Source organism: Heliangelus exortis, chromosome Z, assembly GCF_036169615.1.
Source record: "Heliangelus exortis chromosome Z, bHelExo1.hap1, whole genome shotgun sequence".
NCBI classification, from domain to species: domain Eukaryota; kingdom Metazoa; phylum Chordata; class Aves; order Apodiformes; family Trochilidae; genus Heliangelus; species Heliangelus exortis.
Genome location: NC_092454.1, coordinates 20,476,522 through 20,499,761, shown reverse-complemented (window position 1 = coordinate 20,499,761; position 23,240 = coordinate 20,476,522). Strand labels below are relative to the sequence as shown.

Genomic DNA, 23,240 nt, shown 5'->3' with positions numbered 1-23,240 from the left:
CAAGCATAAATGGTTTGTAGTGTTAAGTCCTTGCTTTAAACATTATATCTGCAATCATTGGAGTTTAAAAATGTCAAGAAACATTAGTGTCATTTATGTCTCAGATTGTCTAGAGATACGCTACCAATGCTGTATTTTAAAAAGGTATATGAACTCTAGTTTCTTGAGCTTGTCAAAGTAATAACATAGGTTGATTGAATATTAAGGCACCAAAACAACTAGTTCATCTTGAAAATTTCTGTACAAATTAGAAAGAAAAAAAGTAGTTAAGACTATGTTTTCATCTTGAAATCAAATAACAAGACAATTATAAGACCAGCACAAGCCTCTAACCTGCTGGAATCTTTCCCTTGATTTTAGGAGCCATCCTGATGTTCATAGATTCAGTGTGGAGACAGTCCAGTGGTATCCTCATGACACTGGCATGTTTACATCCAGCTCATTTGACAAAACCTTGAAAATATGGGATACAAATACTTTACAAGTAAGACCAAATTTCTACATCTTTCTGGCTTCTTTTGTGTACATGTATACATTTGCAGTTCACCCAGAGCTCAACAGGACCATGCATCCAGAGGGATGAAAACCAGCTTGTGGGTGCAGCAGAGTGGCGTGGTTCTGATGTTCAACCAAACCTTGATGTGTACCTCTCTGTTTCTGATGACCTGAATGTCTAAAGTGTACAAGAGCCTGGAATCTTTGGGGCAATTCTTTTATGCTTTTGTTGTGAATAGGAGTACAGATAGTTGAATTTCTGTTATGTAAACTTTTTCACCAAGAATTGGTCTAAAGTTCATTCTGGGGATAATTGAGTGTAATGGTAGTGTACACCAGCCTAATTATTTTTAGTACCTAACACCTAAATATTGTTTTTGAAGTACTTGTGGTCTTGGCATTGAAGGTCATTGGGTCCAAAATTATGCTGTTGTAAGCACTATAGACACCAGGAAATCATTAAGAAAATGCTAACCAATGTAACTGACTTTATCAAAGCAAACATTCTGTAAGATTTTAAGTTGCTTTGACTCAAAAATTCTCACATCTAATTGCTGAGCTGTGAATTCTGGACTGAAGTTTATCCTATTTCCACTATGTATATATTGATGGATATGCAGTCATGCTATTTGAATGTTGTTTCATGCATAGGGAAAGATTTAAAAAAAAAAAAAAAAAAAAGAAAAAGAGTTCTGTCATCCTAGGGACACAATAGAAAATAAATTTTTACCTCTTTTTTGTGAAATGTGAAACTGTGTGTTTCAAGTTGTTAAAGCTTCTTATAAATCAAAAGTTCAATTAGCCAGTTAATTCTGTTACTTAAAGACGGTGTTAATGTGACCTGTTCTGCTGCCAGCTGGTGTGTTTGAAAACATAACTTAGTTCCACGTTTATTTTAAACACAGTATTTTAGAATGAGACGACAAAAGCAATTGTGAATGAAAGTTGTACTGATTAAAGAGAATATCCTATTTCATTTTTAACACTTAAGGGAGCTAATAATTTTTTATGCTTTGGGGTTTTGATTAGAAATTTAAGACAGTATGTAATGTTTGTGATTAACAAGGGGCTTCTAAATTTAGTCTAAGTGGCTCTTCCCTGCTGATTTCTATGTCCATATAATCTTTTCCTTTGCTGTTTTTTCTCCCTAGCATTTTAGATTTTTCATAGTTCTGAAATAATTTCTATTCATGCTTCTTGCTACCCAGGTTTTTTTATCTTTTCTTTGGGTCATCTCTGAGATCTGTGTAGTTGTTCTTGTGTTGGGAATAGACTTCCTGTGATCTGGTTTTTAACCAGGAGAGTTGTTATAAGCATGTAAATAGTAAAATTTGTATTAATCTCATTTGTAGCTACTACTTGAAAATTAATAATCAGCTTTTATGTTCTGATAAGAAACTTTGTGCTGTGATAAAATTAATCTTTTTATTATTAGCCTGCAGATATATTTCACTTCGAGGGAACAGTTTATAGCCATCATATGTCTCCAGTTGCTACAAAGCATTGTTTAATAGCAGGTAGGTATGTGTACTTAAAAGATGCTCTGTGTAACTTGGGGTTATAGTAAAAATCAAGTAATATTCAGTAGGGGTTTTTTCCTACCTCAGTTTTACTTTCAAATAATTTGAGTCTTTATAAGATGTAAGGTCACTACTGAAATAAAATATTTGTTAGTCAGAGTATGTCAACTGGAATATTTAATTTGTTGATTTGGTTTGTTTTTTTAATAAGGCATCAATCAGTTATATTAGGCTTCCTTTCATGACAGAAGTTAGCATTTGAATGTTATATCCAAACATAGCAAATGATGTTAATAAGGGTATATGTATTGGTTACATGTACACAATTTAACTATGTTCAGTGAAAGAAAACCAAACCAAAATGAGATCCTTAAAAGAGAAGCTATTTCTATCTTTTAAGTCTCTATTTAAAGTTTCCTAAGTACTGTCCTGTTTGCTCCCATTTTCAAATGTTGTTTATTAATTGGAAAATGCACCTGGTCTAAAAATGTAAAGCTGTTAATAGAATGTGTTGCTCTGGCTAAATGAACTGTTAGGGAGCTGACATTTTTCTTCTATTTCTTTGTCATTGCTAAAATTTTTTTTCTTGTTCAAATACTGGGGTTTTCTTAGCTATTTTTGTTTCTCTTGTTACAGTTGGTACCAGGAGCCCCAAAGTACAGCTCTGTGACTTGAAGTCTGGATCCTGTTCTCACATTCTGCAGGGTACTTTTAAGTCTGAAACATAGCTGTTAAACCATAACTACTTTGAGTAAAACAAATCCTGAAAAGAAACACTATATACAATGTAGTCTTTGTAAGTGACATGGCTTAATTTACTGCTGTTTTGAAACTTACACAGTGGCTTAAGGTTCTTCTGGGTGTTAGCCCAGTGCTAATGAATTGGAGAATACATTTATTAATTAATGAATAATGAATATTATTGCAGATAACAGTTATTGCAGATATTGCAGATGTTTAGGCATTTTCATGCTGTAACAGGTAGTGATTACTATTGCTTATGTGGTTAAGTGTAGGCATTAATCTCATTAATCTCACACACAAACAAACCACAAAAAAAACCAAAACCAAGAAACAAACAAACAAAGCAACACCAAAAGGAAACACACAACACTAAAACAAAAAAAGCCTTACAGTATTTTTAGCAAAATATCTTGTGAAAATGCTTATGTGGGTTTATTTAGAAGTTCCTGCATAACAAGTAAGATACTAGTTGGTATGGAAGAGTGGTATCTAATATTTTGCATTTACCTAATTCAGTACACTTTGGAGTGTATTGTTACATAATCCCTTAGTTTTTGCACTTAATGAGAATTTGCCCTTAATGCCTCTTTCCTAATGTCTTCTTTTTGGTCTATGAGCATATATAAACATGCTCATATGAAGGGATTTACAAGGTAAATCATGCCTCAAGCCGGCAGGGCAATAGTCAGATCTGATCTAGAAATGGTAGGGAACTGTTACCTCAGATGTGACAATGTGCAAATGTGTCTCTGTTTCTTCACTGGACAGCTCTAAAAGTATCCTTGGTGCTGTTGTGTGATGCCAAGCTTCTGCTGTAAGTCTTTCTGATTTGAGTCAGCCGAAATGGGCATGTCGGTGTTCTGTTTCTAGAACTGAGATTACTAGAGTTCACACAGAAAAATAGTTCTCCAGAGAATCAGTTTGATTTTATCAGGGCTTCTTACTTTTGGCACAAGAATTAGAGTTTTTCAGGCACAAGTTAGTCGCCTCTTTGTATACCGCCTGGTTAGGTCAAGTGTAATACCAGAGGAACAAGTGGAAACAAAGTATGTCCTCCTTTTGTCTCTTCCAAATACATACCAGTATTTTTCACAAAGACTAATTCTAGCAGGTAAACTGGAGATAAATGCTTCTCTGTAGTTTACTTAATGGATCCAAATCAATGCATTCAGGGTGTACCCTGTAGTACCTGTATTCTAGAGATTTATTTCTTTTAATTATTGTGACCATCATGGCAGCTTGAGTACTTCAGGTGATGGAAAACCAAGAAGATGTACCAGAAATAAGGTGATTCACATAGCTCTAAACTCCATAAGCAAAAATGTAGGTGTATAACCTCTTATTTTTCAACAATGTGTTTCAGCAATTACATGAAGTGTGATTGCAGTCTTTCTAATTAGGACCTCTTATGCTTCCTGTTGTCTCTATTTGTCTAAACTTTTTTAAACTGTCCAAGTTTTGAAGTGTGTATTCATATGTGTATATGTATAAAAATATGTATATATGCTGCACTGGATATGACACGTCTAAGAAGACGTGTGTCTGAGTATCCTAGTATGTTGGACCTAATTAGGCGAAAATATACCAAATTCAGGACAAGAGTATGTGAGGATGAGCTTAATAAATCTTTTAATGTATATAAGGTAAAACTAATTTTTATAAAACATTTTGAAAGGATTTGAGAAAAAACACATGGGAGATTCATTTTGCATGTGAGAACAGCAGTGCTAACACAAAATTTAGTAACAAACTCAGCAATTATGACTTCTAGAACTTGTTAAACCTATCTATATAATCAAATGTTATACACAAAATCAAAAATAATATCCCATATGTCAGTTTCAGCTCAGTGCAATCCCTCCTGAGGAAGAGGAAGGCAGACAAGTAACCTCGAGCCCAAAATAATAGATTTTCACAAAATTCAAATTAATTTTTATTAATTTCAATTCATAATTTATATTACTGTTCTGTATTGGTGGATCCTGTAGAACATAGTATGTGCTTTTACTCTTAGTTGTATACGTAAAACTTGTGTGTAAAATACCTTGCTAGAAAATCACATAATGTATTTAGTGTAATTTTTAGGTCACAGGCAAGAAGTACTAGCAGTGTCATGGTCCCCACGTCATGAATATGTTTTGGCAACAGCAAGGTAGGGATGCACTATTATATTCACTAAAAATGTCAAATGGTAAAATTTAATCTATTCATTTTGCATGTTTTTTACAATTCAGGTACACTTTCAAAGTTAAACTTCATAATTTACTTTAACCTCTTCACATTTTTATAGGTCTTGCCTAGAAAAACTAAGCCTAAAATAGTACCCAAGTGGTGCATGTTCTATAGGAAGATTATACAGAATTTTGAAATAGTAATTGCAGTTAAAGGTATAGGAAAATGATAGATCATTATAGTAATACTTACTTCTTACTCTTTACTAGTATGCACATTGCTAATCCATTTTATAATAAAGTAAAAACATGTTTAGCTCAAACTAACTTCCTGGTTGATCATGCACAATTTTGTCAAAGAGCATAATGAACTCAGGTAACTCAGCTGACAGGTAATAACTTTCCAGGTAGCAGTAATTCACTGAATGTGGATTATGTGTTAATATTCTTGGGTTTTTTTGTTTTTTTGGTTTTTTGTGGGTTTTTTTTTTTGTTGTTGTTGTTTGTTTTGTTTTTTGTTTGGTTTTGGGTTTGTTGTTTTTTTTTTTTTACTTTTTATTTTAATCTTCTTTTCTTTTTTTTTTTTGTTTGTTTGTTTGTTTGTTTGTTTTTTTCCCCAACCATTTTCAGTCTAAAACATCTGCTTGGCTTTCCTGTAACTTTTGCATATGTTAGCTTTTTATTACAATGTGACATTTCTCAGTTTTGTGGTTGGCATGGTATTTTTGCTTTGAATTGCAAAGAATAACCATGTTGTAAGTTGAGAGTGAAATTTGAATAAGCTGGTATCTGAATTGCGTACCCCTGGCTTCTTATGCCAAGATTCTGAAAGGCTCAGCATTGTTGGGAAATTTTCTAGCATTGTGATTTGTTTGTTTTGGTAAATTAAAAATGGCTTCATTTTTTTTTCCATTACATGTCCCCTGAAACATATTGCTTCAAAGTCTATGAACTATAAACTGCATTTAACTATGCTGTCATGTTGCCTTATTGTAATTGCATATCAAATGTGTTCCTTGTGACTCTTGTTGATCTACTAATTCCTAATAGCATAACTCAGTTTTGCAATCTGCTACAACAGAGCAAGAGCTGGCAGCACTGAGATAATGAAGAGGTGGTGAAGAGAATCTGACTAGTACTGCTAAAAAGATTATTTGGATTAATCCTACATATCAAAAAATGTGACCATTTTCCAAGACAATGAAATGCTTGCTTGTGATCACTTCAGGGAAGGGACAATACGGTTTTAGTTCTATGTGGCTTACAAGTGAAACCTGATTTCACATTTCTCTGTAAGATGCTATTCTATTCTATAACTCTGACAGGAGTTTGGAACAGTCAGAGAGAAGCCATGCTTTCTATCTTTCACACACTAGAGAAAATCATCATAGAATCATAGATTGGTTTGGATTGGAAAGCACCTCAAAGATCATCTAGTTTCACAGCCCCTGAATGGGCAGGGACATATCCTCACTGTACCATGGCCCCACCCAAGCTGGCTTTGAACAATATGGAAGGCGGCATCCACAACTTCTCTGGGCAACTTATTCCAGTATCTCACCACCCTCATAGTGAAGAATTTCTTCCTAACTTCTATCTTCTATCTAAATTTCTGAATTTCTTTCATCTAAATCTACCCTCATCCTGCACTACCTGCCCTTGTAAAAAGTCCCTCTCCAGCTTTGCTGTTGGCCTCCTTCAAGTACTGGAAGGTCAATATAAGGTGTCCCTGAAGCCTTCTCAAGGCTGAACAATGAAAACTCTCAGCATTTCTTCTTAAGAGAGGTGCTCTAGCCCTCTGATCATCTTTGTGGCCCTCCTTTGGACTTACTCCAAGAGCTTCTCCTTCTTCAAGGCAAAATCTCACAAAAGCAGAGGGAGAATCACCTTTATGTTGTCCTTATTAAACTTCATGCAGTTTCCACAGGCCGACCTTTCAAGCCTGACAAGATTTCTCTAAATGGCCTCCCTTCTCTCCAGTATATCAATCACACCACGCAGTCTGGTGTCATTAGGTGACTTGCTGAGGGTGGACTCAGTTCCATTCCAGTAAACCCCTGAGGAACACCATTCAACACTGGCCTTTATTTGGACACTGAGTCATTGACCACTATTCATTGATCTACTCAGAAAAGATAAGCCAATAGATAATACAGCATTAAAAGGGGACAACTGACAAGTGTAGAGTTTTAATCTGAACAAAGGTATAGAGCTTCTTTATTATATTTCAATGAATTTCTTGCAGCTTGTTGCTCATTTTACAGCCTGCTCAGACCTCAGTAGTATCTCTGTTCATGGTCTTAGAATATTTTTCTGCAGCAAAATAATGTGTTATCAATATATTCATGTAGATTGCCACTTGGAAATTGACAGAATCAATCCCTAGTGGGCGGTAGCACAAAAGAACAAGTTAGCCATTAGCTTAATCAGATACAGACCAGATAAGGAATAGCAGTTGGCTTTGCTTTAGTCGCTTGATATAATTATGCCTTATATATTTCCGATATTAACATACTGACCTCATTTGAGAAAACACGGGGAAAAAAGCATGTAGTACTTCAGCTAGAAGACTGCTTATCTACAAAGATAGACTGCTTATCTTTCTAGTGGATGGAAGTGGTTTTTTCTATGGATTTACCCCCTAGATGTACATGGGAGCCTTATGGTGCACACGGAAGTGCACTACTGGAATGCTCAAATCAAGCTGCACAGCAGGGTGCCATGTGAAGCGCATGCCTGCAGTATTGCTGTCTACATGTTGTACCTTAGTACCAGCAGTTATTGTAGCTTTTGTTACTGTCAAAGGCACAGTGTGACCAAAGCTTGAGCATTCAGCCTGTGAAGCAGAATGAATCACAGCAGCCTAAACCTTCGGATCCTTGTGCCACCCTGATAATGTAGACAAAGCCAGTGAGTTCCTATAGAAGCAATTTCTGAGTGTTTCTCTGCCATAGCACCATATCATAGCAGAGCATATAGACCTAAACATCCTATGTCTATGTAGCCAACTGTGATAACAAGAGCCTGAGTCCCCAGTCAACCATTACAGACAATGATGGAGTCTGTAGCTACAGTTTATTCAGCTCATTTGTGCATGCAAGAGTGTTATGATGTAAACAAAGAAGCAAGTGTATTGTATTGTAGACAAAGATTCAGTATTATGTGTCTGTAGTATACGAGCTACATTTGTTAATTCATGTAAATGAATGTCTGAAATCTGTCTTATTCTAATAAAATTCTGTTTGCTTGAATGGGATTGCATGGTGAGTGGTTCAGAACAGTTGCTGGACCAGGTTGTGTCAGGTAGATTGGCCAAAACCAGTTAATGACCCAGGGTGCACGCAATTTCCCTGATGTACGCAAATCTGTTTTTCTTAGTGCTGACAGTAGAGTAAATCTATGGGATGTGAGGAGAGCATCTGGATGTCTGACTACACTTGATCAGCACAATGGAGAAAAGTCCAAAGCATCTTCTGAGGCAGGTAATACAAAACAAAATTGGTGATAACCCATATGTAATTAGAAGCATTCTTATATTTTATAAATGTGTGGAATACTAAGACCAACATGGGGAGCAGTGATAATCCGGTTGTTACCTACCACATGATACAGGCCGTTGAAATTTATTGAGTTACCACTGTTAAGGAGACAGGGTCTGTGGCTGGGAATCCTGTTTAGAGAGAGCTCTTTGGGAGCAGTATTGTGTCTGTTCTAGATGTTTTTCCCCCTGAACCAGGAAATTTTACCATCCATTTTCTAGGCAGAAATCATTCCTGCTGTAGATTAAGTTTCAAATAAGTAGGTATCACTTTGTACTTGATAAGCTGTTCCAGTAGTTAATTATCTTCCTCTAGAAATAAAGGCAACACCAACAAAACCTTCAGAAGGACATCCCTTTTCCTGTTTAAATTAATCTTGATTCCAGTGCAAGCTCTGAGAATATTCTCTCTCTTGTGTAGTGCATAAATGTGTAGGAGTCTAAATTTATGATTATATTTAATTTTATAGGAAGCTAAATTACTCTTAGGTCCATCAACTCTGTTAATGGTGCCTTGTTCAATATTAACATTTTTTTCTATCTTCAGATAACATTTCCATGCCTAAAAAGAAATACCAGAATAACTAAATTAAAGGGAAGCTTCTGAACTTTAAATTACAGTTCTTGAGTTTTGGTCAAGTCTAGACAAAGAAATTTAATTTTGGCAGGCCAAAAATGCACTTTAACGGTCATTATTAGGTAAAAATACATAGTATTTGGAATGGCCTTAGTAGAAAATGTCTATCTTGGCTCTGGTTTGTGTAGCATAAAAGTCATAGTGATGAAAGCTACAAATCAGTCTGACTTAAGTGAAACTTAAATTGCAAGGGGAAAAATACATGCAAATCTCTGTAAAGTCAAACTGGCTTTCTAAAATGCACAGAAGGATATGAAATAGCTGTAATCTGTTTTAATAACCATGTTTCCTGTTTTATAAGTTGTAGTGTGGTAATATAGATGTTTGTTTTCTAAAATTTTAAATTTAATTGAAATTGAAGAAATTGCTGGGATGAAAACACTGAAGAAATCTAAGACTTATGAAAAAGTAAAATTTGGATAAATTTTCTTTTATGAAAAATTTGTTACTCCCAAGATAATTAGTGCCATTTTGCACATTCCTTTGAATGACATGTTGTCTTTGTTCAAAAACACCAGTTTTCTTCTCAACTTTATTTCTCTGTCTGACAGGTTCAAGATGATGGTTTTTTACGTTTTAGTGGCAATCAGACTGGTATATTAAGTATTTTGAAATATAGCTGAAGTATAGCAAATGCAGCTAAGCCTTTTTATTAAAAAATCATTGAAAAACCTGAGAGGTATGTCTAAATTGTGTACTTCAGTGTAACCTGCAGAGACACCTAATACATTTTTCAGTGAATTAATTAATGGGCACCATAGTCAGGTTTGCTGTGGTAGCACTTTAGCTGCTTTAACATTTCTAAGTTGAATTGCACCCCATTCATCATCGCCTGATGCTGCAGTCTGTCTATATCCATCTGCAAGGCCTAAAGAGTCAACAGGTTCCATTTTGGTAACATTAGCAAACTTCTTAATGGTACTTCCGATTCCTGCATCCAGATCATTGATATATGTATTGAACAGAACTGGCCATAAATTTGAGCTCTGAGGAACACCACTGGTAACCAATTCCCACCCAGTTGGTTTTATAAACCAATAATTAAATTATTAATTTATTTAATGATACGTTAACCTCTAAACAGCACTTTCAATACTATCAATTGAAACAAAAATATCTATACAAAGTAGTAATTCTTCTGTAGGTATCTGACCCAGCTCTTTTTCATGACAGCAAACACTGCTCACAATGGGAGAGTTAATGGTTTATGCTATACGAATGATGGACTTCATCTGTTGACTCTTGGCACAGATGATCGGATGAGACTCTGGAATAGCTCCACCGGAGAAAACACATTAGTAAGTTTTCAGGAATCTTTGGTTATGTTTTTACTTGCACTTATTCTTAGTACCTTTGTAATTTTTGCAATTGTCATTACAACTTTGGGTATTTATTTATTTTCAAAAAGGATATAGCTGCTTAATCTCATCATTAAAAGATTTTGTGAGTAATTTTTTTCCAGGTTTCTTTTCTTATTTCTGCTTATTATTAAAAAACAGTATGAAGAAGCTTGGATCTACTTGAAGATTGAATATGGTAAATTTAAGGTCATTTTTTCTTAGCATAACTGAAAACACTTGAGGCAGTATTAAATATCCAGCCAAAGGTCACCATATATTAAGGTTTTTATATTTTTAATTTTTTTTTACAATTAGCTGTAAGTATACCTACTCACAGGGCAGTTATCCATACCTGAGAGTTTCACTGAATGACTGTGTGGCTTTCTTGCAACCAAACTGGGGTGGAGGGGCAATTAAATCACTACTGCTGCTGCTCTTTTAATTTTCTTTTCAGTTAAAAAATCTGTTTCCTTTTTTTATTCTGAAAGATATAAAATATATATATATCAGATAAGTTGGTTTCCATGGGATTTTAGCCAGTTGTGGCTATGGTCTGCCATTACTATCAGGAAATGAAGATACTTCACCTTTTGCTTCTGATGCTTAGTTTCAGAGCACAGCAAAAATAATTCCTTACAGACACTTAAATGAAAGGAGCTGTCTCTTTTCATGCTACTTGTATTTGCCAGTTTCTGAGCACTTTGAGACATCTTTCTGTCTTCAAATCAATATCACCAAAGCAGATAATACATTTTGGTTCACTCTTTGGTAACCAGCTAGATCACTGTTTTTTTCTTTTTATGTGCTCATTAGTTCATTGACTTGTTTCATAGGCTATTTTAGTGTTCTTATTTGATATGGAATAGCTTGATCCTGTGTTGCTTTTTCAAGTCAGGGATTATATTGTCCAGAGTACTACATTTTTGTTCCCTGTCAAGAGGTATTGCTTAAAAAAAAATTTAGGGCACCAGCAGACAAATAAGTGCATGCAGAGATAGTACAAGTTCTCTTCATAGTCACTTTATTTCCCCTACTAGTCACTCCTCTAGTTGTCCGTGTGTTTTTTTCTATACCTTTCAAAGGTGATAAAAATGAAGCCATGCACACTTTTTTTTTTTTTTTTTTGAGTGCTATGCCAAATTTGGGGCCTAGTCGATTGTTAGAGGAATAGTTAGTAAGTTAGGTAGTAAGAGGAATATAGACAACTTGCTTACATGCTTTATCACAAAAAGAAATAGCCCTTATTCACTGAGTATAGGAAAAGTCAAACGGAATATATGATTATCTCCATGCTCAAAGGACAAAGGTAGTTTTTAAGATCTTTTTTAGATCTTGTTTTGACAGCATGCTATCTGTGGTTCTTCTATCAAGCAGATACATTTACACTGAGTATATCTGTATAATTTACTTTTGTCAGCCTCCGTTCCTTCCTTTCATTGTACATGCTGTTATTATAAGCAGTGTTGTATCTTGGGAATTACTACTATTACAGATGACATGCTGTATAAAGGAGTTTAATTGCTCTTTATTAGCAGAGTAATATGCCTCCTAAAATGACTAGCATTAACAAGACTTAACACAGTCAGTATTTACAAACACAGTCTTTACAAAATAGGCAGTATTATTCACAAAGGATGTGACATAAGCTCTACATCCTATTAAAATGTTGTCTCAGTATTAAAAAGATGCCAACCTACTTGTGTGCTAAGCAAACTCTATTTCAACACAATTTAATGAAGGTTAAGAGAGATTTTTTCATGACTCCTTTTTGTTAAACTTTTCTTACCTAAATGCTCTTTGATATGAAATAGCATCCTTTAAAAATGGAGCAGCAAGTAATCTTCCTTGCATGGCTCATGCTGACTGATTCTTATATTTGTCTCAAACTTTGGACTAGGAATTGAAAGTAGTAGTAGATCAAGAAGCTGCATAAACCGAGGCATTTTTATTAGAATATTTTTAACTTTACAAATCTGTTAGCATATAGTCAGACAATCTCACATTTAAGATATACTTGTGTGTATATATATATATATATATATATGTATAAATATTTATGTCTTTTTTAACTATAGGCCATGAAGTTTAGGTAGGGAGCTTTAAAATTAACCCAGGAATCTTTACTAACATTGTACTTTTAAGTGAATCTCTGTTTTTCAGTAGAAATTAAGAGTATAATTTTAAAGACAATACTCCTTGAAAACAGAATACTTTATATGCAATGCACGTAGTACCAACAACTTTAAGTTTAAAACACTGATATTTGTATTAGAAAATATTCTTTAAAATTATAAAGTAAGTGAGTTTCAGGTGTTTGTAGTGGACTTCTCCCTCTTCATTAAAAGAACCTAATAACTATCTTTCATTTGTCAAAATTCTAGTGCCTTGTTTTAATAAAGTTTGCTTATAGGCAAGCTATACTGTTCTCATAAATATATTTCTGAATTTTATCATTAATACAGTTTTGATGTCTGATAGGATCTACTGAGACTGATATATGCCACTGGAATATTTCCTAGCAAGTTTGGAAAATTTACACTTTCAGTTCTTTGTGAGATTTTTATCTATATAGGACTTGTCAACAACTTGAAATGTACAGATGCTAGTAAGCTCTATTGCTTTGTTTGTAAGGCTTCCTACACACCTCTCTAGTCAGGTCTTAGACCTACCCCAACTTCCCTTACAGGAACAGGATTGAATTTCTCAGTGGTGACTCAGTTTTGGTTAGAAGGCAGGCTTTTTTATCACTTTTACATAGTTCATAATAATTTAGCAAGTTATTGTTTATTTGCTTCTCCTTCATGAGTCTCTTTTAATCCCTTACTTTGCCCTTTATTTAGCCATCCTTTTACTTGCCGTTCAATTGTTTCTGTACTGCCTATTAAACTGCTGTTTCTTGGTAACTCATAAGGGAATTTTTCCCTTTGTTCCTGTGTTCCTCCTTCTTCCCCAAGCAAAGGGTGGTGTGCTACGAAATTCCTAGGGTATTGTCTAGGTTGATGATTCTGTTCTTTGTCATCCTGCTGCCATCCAGAGGGACCTTGACAAGCTCTAGAAGTGGACCCACCTGAACCTTGGAGGTTCAGCGAGGCCAAGTACAAGATCCTGCACAAGGGTTTGGGCAACCTCAGTATCAGTTAAAGATGGGGTTCAAGGAATGGACAGCAGCTGTGCAGAGGTTTTGGAGGTGTTGGTGTATGAAAAGCTGACTAAAAGCACCATTAATGTGCTCTCACAGTCCAGAAAGACAACCATCTTAATGGTTGATGGCTGTATCAAAAGAAGTGAGGGCAGCAGGAGGTGATTCTGCTCTGCTCTGGTGAGACCCCACCTTCAGTACTGCATTAACTCAGTATCCTTAACACTGGAAAGACATCAACCTGTAGAAGATGGTCCAGAGGATGGACACAAAAATTATCAGAGGGCTGGAACACCTATCATACGAGGAAAAGCTGAGAGAATTGGTGTTGTTCAGCCTGGAGAAGGCTTCAGGGAGACATTGTGGCCTTTCAAACTTTTTTGTAGGGCCTGTTAAAATGGGATGAAGGGTAATGATTTTAAATGAAAAGAGGATAGGTTTAGACTAGATGTAAGGAAGAAATTTTTTTATGATGAAGTTAGTGAAAGTCTGGCACATGGAATCACAGTCTGGCACATGCAGGTGTTAGATGCCCCATCCCTAAAACATTCAAGGTTGAGCTGGTTAGGGCTCTGACCAACTTGATCTAGTCAAAGATGTCTGTACACATGGCAGGGGCAGTTGGACTAAGTGATCTTTAAAGATCCGTTTCTACCCAAACTGTTCCATGATTTATGACTGTATACTCTCAGGCATAAGGAATTCTTCTAATAGGTTCAATATCTGAGAGAAAATCATTGTTGGACTATCTAGGAGAATGTTTTAAGCCAATAATTCCTGAACCAGCTCTAATTTCAGTGATGATTTTGGTGCTCAGTGCAGGTCTAGAATGCAACAGAAATTTGTGTTTCTAAGCTGCTGATTTTTAGTTTTTAGTTTTTTTCCCTTTCCTGAAGTTGATGTGGAGACTAAAATCTAATGAATGGGAAAATTGTTCCTTTGATAGACAGCTGTTATTGAAAATCTCAAGTTCTACTGACATTGGGAAGGTTAACATTAATTTTAGTGGGTATTAAGAAATGAAATTTACCTTTTAATGTAATTTCCTGTAGTTTTAATTAATAGCTAACTGCTTAATCCTTCATTTTACAGGTGAATTATGGAAAAATCTGCAATGAAAGTAGAAAAGGACTCAAATTTGCTGTCTCTTGTGGCTGTAATCCAGAGTTTGCCTTTGTACCATATGGTAGTACCATTGCTGTTTATACAATTTTTACAGGAGAACTGATAACTATGCTCAGAGGACATTATAGTAATATTGACTGCTGCGTATTTCAACCTGATTTTCAGGTAAGTAAAGTACAAACAATATTCCAGACAACCTGGACTATTTATGCAGATTGCCAAACTGTATACACAAAAGGCATCAACTTTTCAGGGATGTGCTTTAATCAAAGATTTTGACGTAGGAGGCAGTTCTGGAATGAACAGGCAGTGAGATACTAGAACACTGGGAGGTGGAATATTTGCATTATAGCTAAGGGACACAGGTTTTGGACTGATCCTGACTATCTTAAGAAGACTTTGTTTTTAAGAATAGTTTCCCAAAAGAAGTGCTAGCGTGTTTATAGTAAGTCATCTTTGGTGATCTTTTTCATAAGCTTAAGACATGAGAGTCCTTAAATTTCACTGTAAATCATATTTTTCAGCCCTGAAAATGCATGTTTATAGTGTCCCTATCTTGGCTTTTAAGATCCTTAGAAAAGGAGCACTTCTGTGAGATGCACACAAGAACTGTAACAACCACTATAGCTATAGGTTTATGTTGGCACCAGCTTCATTTGTTTATCTGTTACGATTCCCGATTCTCTTTCAGAACCCTTTTCGAGAGTTCAGTTCTATATTTTAGAACTATGACTGTTTGGTTTTTTTCTTTAAATGCTCTTCTCTTTAGCTGTATTAAGTTGTTACTCTCGTATAGTAACATTACTGATGTCAGTATGTCAACTGTGATAATGTTATTTTGACTGTCAGTGATGCAGGTATGTATTTGTATATACACCTATACTTCCAAATAGCTTCTCTGCCTTGAGACAATAAGATAGTCAACTGTCTTCATATAATTCCAATAAAAATTATGATTTCCCAGCTAAAGCTTGTTTTACAAGAATATTGAATCAAGATGCTACTAGTTGTAAATAAAATGTTTTGTTTGGCAAAACCTGCTTTGTTGCAAGCCATGTTGACCAACTTTTACATTCCTGTATCTTAACTCTGCAGTAACAATCATTTAATCACTTCTTCCATTGTCTTTTTTAGGATTAAAGAGGTGTTTGTTCATTTGTATCTCTATCATTTCACTTCTTTCTGCCTTTTTTCCTGAGTGGCACATTAACTCACTTTCAGCGTTATAGTATTTCAATACATATTAAAACATTAATTAACTTTAGCCATCCAGAAGATTGTGTAGACAACTCTTCTACGTATGTGATACAAGTCATGCCTCTACTGGTGAAATGTTTAGCAGATGGCTTTCTAACATTTTTCTTGTTTGCACATTTGAAATTAGCACACTATCTTCAAGTGAAGCAAGGTCTTAATCTTTTTTGAATAGTTTCTACCATTTCAATCTGGTAGTGAGTCTCAGTCATTATTAAGTTGGGTTTTTTTTTCATATTAATAGTCTTCTAAGCTTTTTCTTCTGTCACCAGACATCTCTGGATATCATCCTTGTATTTTCTCAGTATTTTTATCTGTTTGAAACTTCTGATGGGAGTTGACTGGTGCCAGCCTGTCACATTCTTTCTGTTAATCAGCTGTATTTAAATCACTGTCTTTGTTTTGCCTCATAACTGGAATAGGCTCTAAAAGGAACTTTAGCTTTGTCATTATGAATTTGAGGTGAGAACTGTCTTCTGTTTGCTCGGAACCATATAATCAAATAAGATCACTGACACCCAAGCAGCTAGCTATTTGCAGTCCAATGATATTAATCTCTTTATAATCTTAAGAGGTCCAAACTAATTACCAGGTTTGTGTGGAATGCCTTTTGTGTTTGAGATACTGTGTGGAGCTGTCTTCACAGAGTGGTGAGAGATTTAGTTAATGTGTGTATGTATGCCTTTTGAGATTCTGGGAACAGAGCCATAAAATCCACTATATTATTGTTGGCCTAAATTGTTCTTACGTAAATATCTCTGTAAAGTTAATAAGATGTTAGTCTGCTTGAGTAATAAGAAGTATAGAATTTAGCCCTTTAATAAGAGACATTAATTTCATAGGAGGCTGGTAATTTCAGGGGTGGTGTGGAAGAGGAAATCCTTCATTGTGCAATCTCAGAGATGATGTTTACTATTGGGTGTGATATTCTAGATAACATTGTGCCATATGAGGCGCTTAAGTAATTTAAGTAAACAAATTAGGCCTACATTTTCTCTTCAGAAAAGAGATGGAGGGAAGCACCATGAACTAGAAACAGATCATAAAATATTAGATAGATAGGCATCAAGAAACAATTTTGCTTTAAGTTATAGCTGCTTCTGTTGTTCAGGAAATGCCAGTGACACCTGCAAAGATGTTTGGCAAATCCCGTGATAGGCTATTAAGGAAAGATAACTGAAAATTAAATTAGATTTTATTTGTAATCTTCCATCAGAGTCTTAAAGCTTAGTATTTCCATATATTGTACCATAAATGTGCATGGAGCATGTTCATACTACAATATATGTGTGTTCTAAACTGTACCAAATACATGCATGGGGCTCAGTGGATTCCTCTTTTGACTGACTTGAATGTGTGAGTTTCTGGTTGTAATAATTAATTTTAAGTATTACTCAGTGTGGTGAATATTAACTGAAGATGTTAGCCAGGCCAGCATCAGAAGGTAAGACAAGTGGTAATAAATGTTAAATGGAAGTATACAGATGCTACTGTGACATTGTTTACAGGGAGATTTTGGCATGAGAAGAAGCTTTAAAGTTCTAGTGACATTCTGCATCCTGTCAGAGACAGATGAGCTGAGTACTGATGGTAGGATAGAGTGGGATCTGACTTACGCTTTGGTATAAATTTGATCTGTGCTCATTTAAGCAAGACACATAGTATGTTTCTCATAAAATAATAAATGATAATCTTGTATGTGTTTTATGCATTAATAATTCCATGCATGGGACCAGTTTTACAAAAATGAGTATACCAGATCTGCTGAATACAATTAGCCACATAAGTAATTTATAGAAATTAGGCATTAATTTCCTGCACGAACTCTCAGCATAATTTGTGCAGTTGTAGAATTAAATATGCATAATATAGGAGATTTGGTTTTTTTAACTTATGTTGAATCAATATATAAATAACATGCACATAGGCAGAGAGTTGCTAATTTAAGTGTAAAAGTCAATATGCTTAAAGCAAGATTTCCATACTGTTGGCCTGAATACAGAAAATATGTTTTGCCCAGGCAGCCCAAATGTGTGGAAATACTCAAATGTTGTTAGATATTGAATACACTTTGCAGGAGTATGATTCAAGATTGAACGCATGAGAATATCTTCATGTGAGTTTATTTAAGTAACATTTTGGAAAATAGCATTATTGTTGCAAAATTGACTGCAAAGACAGTGCAGTATTTTTCATTATCAAAATTTCCTTGGTTTAATGTGACAAAGAAGTCTATATTCCTTTATTAAAGGAACTAAGAAAATGGAGCTATATTTGGCTGTTAGCTGTTTGGTGAAGAGATTTTCTTCTATGTGTTTCCAGAGTGCCTTGCATAATGGGATCTCAGTCTTTAGTCATTATCCTAATAAATAGAGTTATTTATATTAAAAATAATAAATCTTTCTGATCTCACCCTTCACAACAGGATATAGGCTTCAAATTGTTCTTTATTTGTTCTGTTCCTTCCCCAGGCATGCTGAAACTACATTTACTTAATACTTTTTTTCATATTACACATGTATCACTAGATTTTTTTTAATTAATTCATAATTTTTAATTCTAATAAAAAACTTTTTTTTCCTTAATCCCCCACTGAACATAACTTACTTCAAGTTCCTAACTGTTAAAGTAGATGTATATTCAAGAGCAGTGAGGGGAAGAAGAGCAGTGCACTAAGCAGGGAAGCTCATTGAAATGTGGGCTACGCTGTTTTCTTGAGCAATCTGGGAAAAGTGATATTACAAATTAGAAATTGTATATTTGTCTTTATTTTAAATAAATCTTTCATACACTTCTTTTGCCCAGCATTATATCTATGTCACTCTTCAGTACGTTTGTATAAAAGTTATTTTTGCTTACTCTCTTGAAGGAACTTTATAGTGGTAGCAAAGACTGCAATATCCTTGCATGGATACCATCTCTTCGAGATCCAGTTCCTGATGACATTTCTGAAAAGGTAAAGAATTTGTGAGTTGAACAATATTTATTATGGCTTTCGTACTTGTTGGGATGGTGTAGAAATCAAATAGCAAGGATGTGTTTCACCTTCAAAATCTGTAACAACTTGTAAAGGAGAATCACCTACTTTTTCTGTGCAATCTTTTTGATTGACTTGGGGTTTCAAGAGTGTTTTCTTTCATTGTGTAGTAGAATCGTTAGCAGACTTCCAGTTTCTCTATTAAAAGTAATACTTGTCATATAAGTCTTTCAACTTCTGCTTTAGCTTTCTTAACTTCCTTAATGTTTTCTATAGTTTATGCTATTTTAGAGTTGGAAAGGTGCCAATGATTGTATTTTGAACTGTTTTAAAATATGCAGTGTATTATATAGTAAAATCAGGGATGCCACTCTTCATCTCTAAATATTTTGATGCAGAAATATAACAGATTTTTTTTAAAAGGTTCATGTTCTTACAGGGAAGATTGTATGTAACAGTGTTTTTCAAGGGTACTTTCTCTTAGAGCTAGATCTGGGTAATAATTTCAGTAAACATTTGGCACAGGAAATTCTAGATTACAAGGAACTGAAACCGTTCGCATAATCAGTCTGGAAAACTACTGTTGTTTAAAAATCATGATATGTTAATGTTCTGGCTTATAGCATGCAAAAATTCAATTTGTTGGAAAGTCTGAAAGGCTCTACTTTGGATGAGGAAACTATAAGCAGCATAAAATTTGTTACATTTGATTTGTTTTATAAGACAACTTATTTCAAAACTATTCCATACTTACGGTAATAAGAAAAAGCAGTCTCAGCTATTAGAAACCCTAAACCAAAAGTCTTCAGTTAATCTAAAATTAACATTTTTGTTGTATCTGAGAATTTAGATGTGTATGTCTTAGTCCGAAAAACAAAAGCAAACCCACAGCAACAAGATAATTTACCCATCTCTACTTAGAATTACCCTTTGAAATTTGGAATGATAGCTGCTGTTTGCAAATGTTGTAGGTGCCTCTGAAACAAACAATTCTCCAGTCCACGGGTCACTAGTTCTTGCTTCCCCTCATGTGCTAGAACAGCCATTTTAAATGCTTCTGTGACCAGAATCTGAACCCAGGATGGGGTAAAATTTATTTATTGTTTAATTCTGAGTAAAAACTGATACAGTGCACTGTGTAGCTGCACTTAGACTTTAGATTGACCCTAAGGGAGGACTGAGGTGAGAATAGTTGTTGAATATGGACAGGGGCCAGGACTACTTGAGACAGTAGTGCTCAGTTAAGCTTGGCCAGGAAAGTAATGACACAAAACCAGTGACTGAAAACAAACACAGTAATATCTATCTGCTCTATTTTATACCAGACATTTAGAAAACTTCCATTCAGTGCTCCAAGTATAATTTTTGTTGAAATTGGAAAAGAGAGTACTGAAGGTTTTTTTCATAATTTATCCTGTTTCAAATCAGCAGAATGGCCAAAGAAGTGGTTAAAAAAAACCTCCAGTACTCATGAGAAACACAATAATTTGTCTACATACAGTAATTTAGGAATTGCCTTTAGTAGCACCCTTATTTGATTTTAGTTATATTTAATTAAGCAAGTCACTGAGAGAAATTTTATTTTCTTCAGTCTCCATCTCAACAGCCTTTAAATCCAGCGTATGAAGATGCATGGAGCAGCAGTGACGAGGAAGGTTGAATTTCAATTGTGTTGATGTAAAATTGACATTCAGGCACTGCGTTAATGGACTTCATCTACAAAATTGGATACTCTCAACTTTATTCTGACTGGATTTTTGGTATAGTTCTGTACATGCAAAATCTTTCAGATAAAAGTTTTCACTGTTCTCTGTGTTCTTTCTTCTATGTTATACTTAGATGTAAAGGATTACTTCTTCACCCTTACTGACTTTTATCCTTACCCTTATGCACTGGTGTACTTTATTCAGTGTCATACAGTTGATAAAGGAAAAATAAAAGCCCTTGGGACCAGTTAATGTTTCATTGTTTCTAGTGTCACTAAGACATAAGGAGAATAACCCCTGTTTCCAAGAGACATGATGCAGAATTTTCTTTCAAGGAGGACTAGTGCAGGAATACTTGCATCTTAATTTTATCTGTGCAGGCTGCATCCATTTCGAAGTGCTTATGTGCTGTGGAAAGCAGCAGGATTTTAAGCTTGTTCTTTTGCATTTTTAGTTTTGCTTAAGTTTCTCCATAAATACAGTGCTCAACTCAGAAAAGAGGTATAGCTGGGATCATCTATTTGAGTATTTATATAATGATACCATATACTAGTGCCTGAATCTGTCTCAGAAACTTAAGAGTAGGAACTAGTTTTATTTTTGTTGCTTTGGTTAGCAAGTTTGTAAGATCATTCTTTCATGTATGAATGAATCCCTTTCACTTCCCTAGCCAGTGTGAAGAGTTACTAGACAGAAACAGGCTTGAGGTACAGTATAGGGCAGAGAGGGGTGCATGTTTCAAGCTAGAAATACTGAATGCAGTCCTTCAAAATTGTTTTCATCTGAAGTTGTCATCCTAATGCCTGCTCTGTTTTGAAGGGGAGAAGCTTTGTGGGGTTATTATCTCAGTCACTAGTTTCATATTCAGACATAATGTAGTCACCATTCTCAGAGCTGATTTAGAAGTTCCAGTCAGATGTAGATGCATCTCTGTAGAGGAGAAATTCCTTCCAAAACAAAGCAGATATTAGGCTGACAAATTCAGATGAAAGGAAAAAATATTTTATAAGTAAATGAAAGATAATTTACTTTCCATATAGTGTGTATTCTTTCTATGATTAATATGCATTTTAGATTTGATTCACTGTGCTTCTTTATTTTAATATCTGTACAAGATACAGGCTGTCAGTTTCTATGCCAGTCTAGAGTCTAGCATTGTAAAATGATAGCAAATGGATAAATCAAGAGGATGATGTAAGTAAACAAGTTTTATATGTAGTGCTTATTTAATGAGGTAAACCCAAAATTGAAGATGCCCTGTGAAATCATTAGCTGCAGGATGCAAGACTTCAGAAGCTTTGTCTGAATTTGAGGACCAACCCAACAATGTCATTTTACAAGAATAAATCAGAGAATTTTCAATCTTTTTCCAAATGATATTTTTAATTACCAGTAGTGGCTTTTCCTGCTGAAACTAGAAAAACTCCTGAGCAAATTTGAAGAAAGATTACACATTACGATTTTTGTCTTGAAGAGGGTGACATGTTTGCATGCACAATTGTGCAATTCATTTGTATATGCCAACTGCATTACACACAAAAATGTGCTCAGTAAATAATATAAATAGTTATGAAAGAATAAGTGTGGTTTGGGTTTTTTTCAATCAGTTTTCAATAATCTGTAATGTACTACAAATGTTCTTGATTTTAAGCCAAAAAATTCACAAAAAAACCACCCACCAGCTGTATGATGGACAGGGAATGATATAGAAAATGGGAGCGGTAAAAGCATTACATTTTTTATATTATTTAGTTAGTTATTATTAAATATTTATTTTTAAAAGGTGAGAAATCAAAAACTAAACTCAAAATTAAGAATGTTTCATTAATTCTGCTTTTTTGGAAGAACCTTTCTGAAAAAGAGAGTAAAAGGAAGAGAGCCTTTTTCTGTGCCTCATGTACACAATTGCTGAGATGGGAAGGAACCACTGAAGACAATCTAGTGCAACCTTCCTGCTTATAACGTGGTCGCCTAAAGCACATTGCTTTGGCCTATGTCCAGTTGGGCTTTGAGTATCTACAACCTACAAACCTCTTCCAGTGTTTGAACATTCTTGGAGTGAAAACTTCTTTTGTGTAAAGCTTTTTCTAGTTTTCAATTTGTACCCATTGCATCTTGCCTCATCATTGGATACAACTAAGAATAATGACATCTCTTGTTTTCTTTTCCCTGGCTGTGTCAGATAGTTCTACACATTGGTGAGATCCAAATGATCCCTTTCTTCTTCAGGCAAAACAGTCCCAGCCCTTTCAGCTTGTCCTCATAGGAAAGACCCAACCCCCTTAGCCTGCTAACAGTTCTCTTTCTCATGCAACCCAGAGTGCTGTTGGCTGCCTTTGCTGCGAAGACACATTGCAGGCATACAGTCACTAGTGTCTACCAGGGCTGCTAGGTCTGTCATGGTTTAGACCCAGCACAAGGGACCTTGCAGCTGCTCACTCTGCCCCCTTCCCCCACTTAGGGATGATGAGGAGGAAATACATATAAAACCTCCTGGATCAAGACAAGGACTAGGAGAGTTTGACTCACGAATTATGGTCCTGGATAAAATAGATTTGGGGAAAAATAGCAACTTACTTTATCATTAATCAAAT

General features: G+C 35.0%; 1 protein-coding gene across 4 annotated transcripts in view; it reads left to right on the top strand.

Moving 5' to 3' along the window:
- The window catches only part of ERCC8 (ERCC excision repair 8, CSA ubiquitin ligase complex subunit), a 28,697-nt gene extending 6,689 nt beyond the window's left edge, over positions 1–22,008 (top strand). For 3 of the 4 annotated variants that reach the window (XM_071730630.1, XM_071730633.1, XM_071730632.1), the window contains exons 4-12: positions 361–484; positions 1,931–2,012; positions 2,652–2,720; positions 4,845–4,911; positions 8,309–8,412; positions 10,279–10,403; positions 14,677–14,874; positions 18,833–18,919; positions 20,532–22,008. In XM_071730630.1, the coding sequence (XP_071586731.1) occupies positions 361–484; positions 1,931–2,012; positions 2,652–2,720; positions 4,845–4,911; positions 8,309–8,412; positions 10,279–10,403; positions 14,677–14,874; positions 18,833–18,919; positions 20,532–20,600 (925 nt within the window). In that variant the 3' untranslated portion in view covers positions 20,601–22,008. Of the gene's footprint in view, positions 1–360; positions 485–1,930; positions 2,013–2,651; positions 2,721–4,844; positions 4,912–8,308; positions 8,413–10,278; positions 10,404–14,676; positions 14,875–16,385; positions 16,426–18,832; positions 18,920–20,531 lie in introns of all 4 variants that reach the window. The other variant, XR_011723212.1, reaches the window with a different exon arrangement.
- Positions 22,009–23,240: the final 1,232 nt, after the last annotated feature.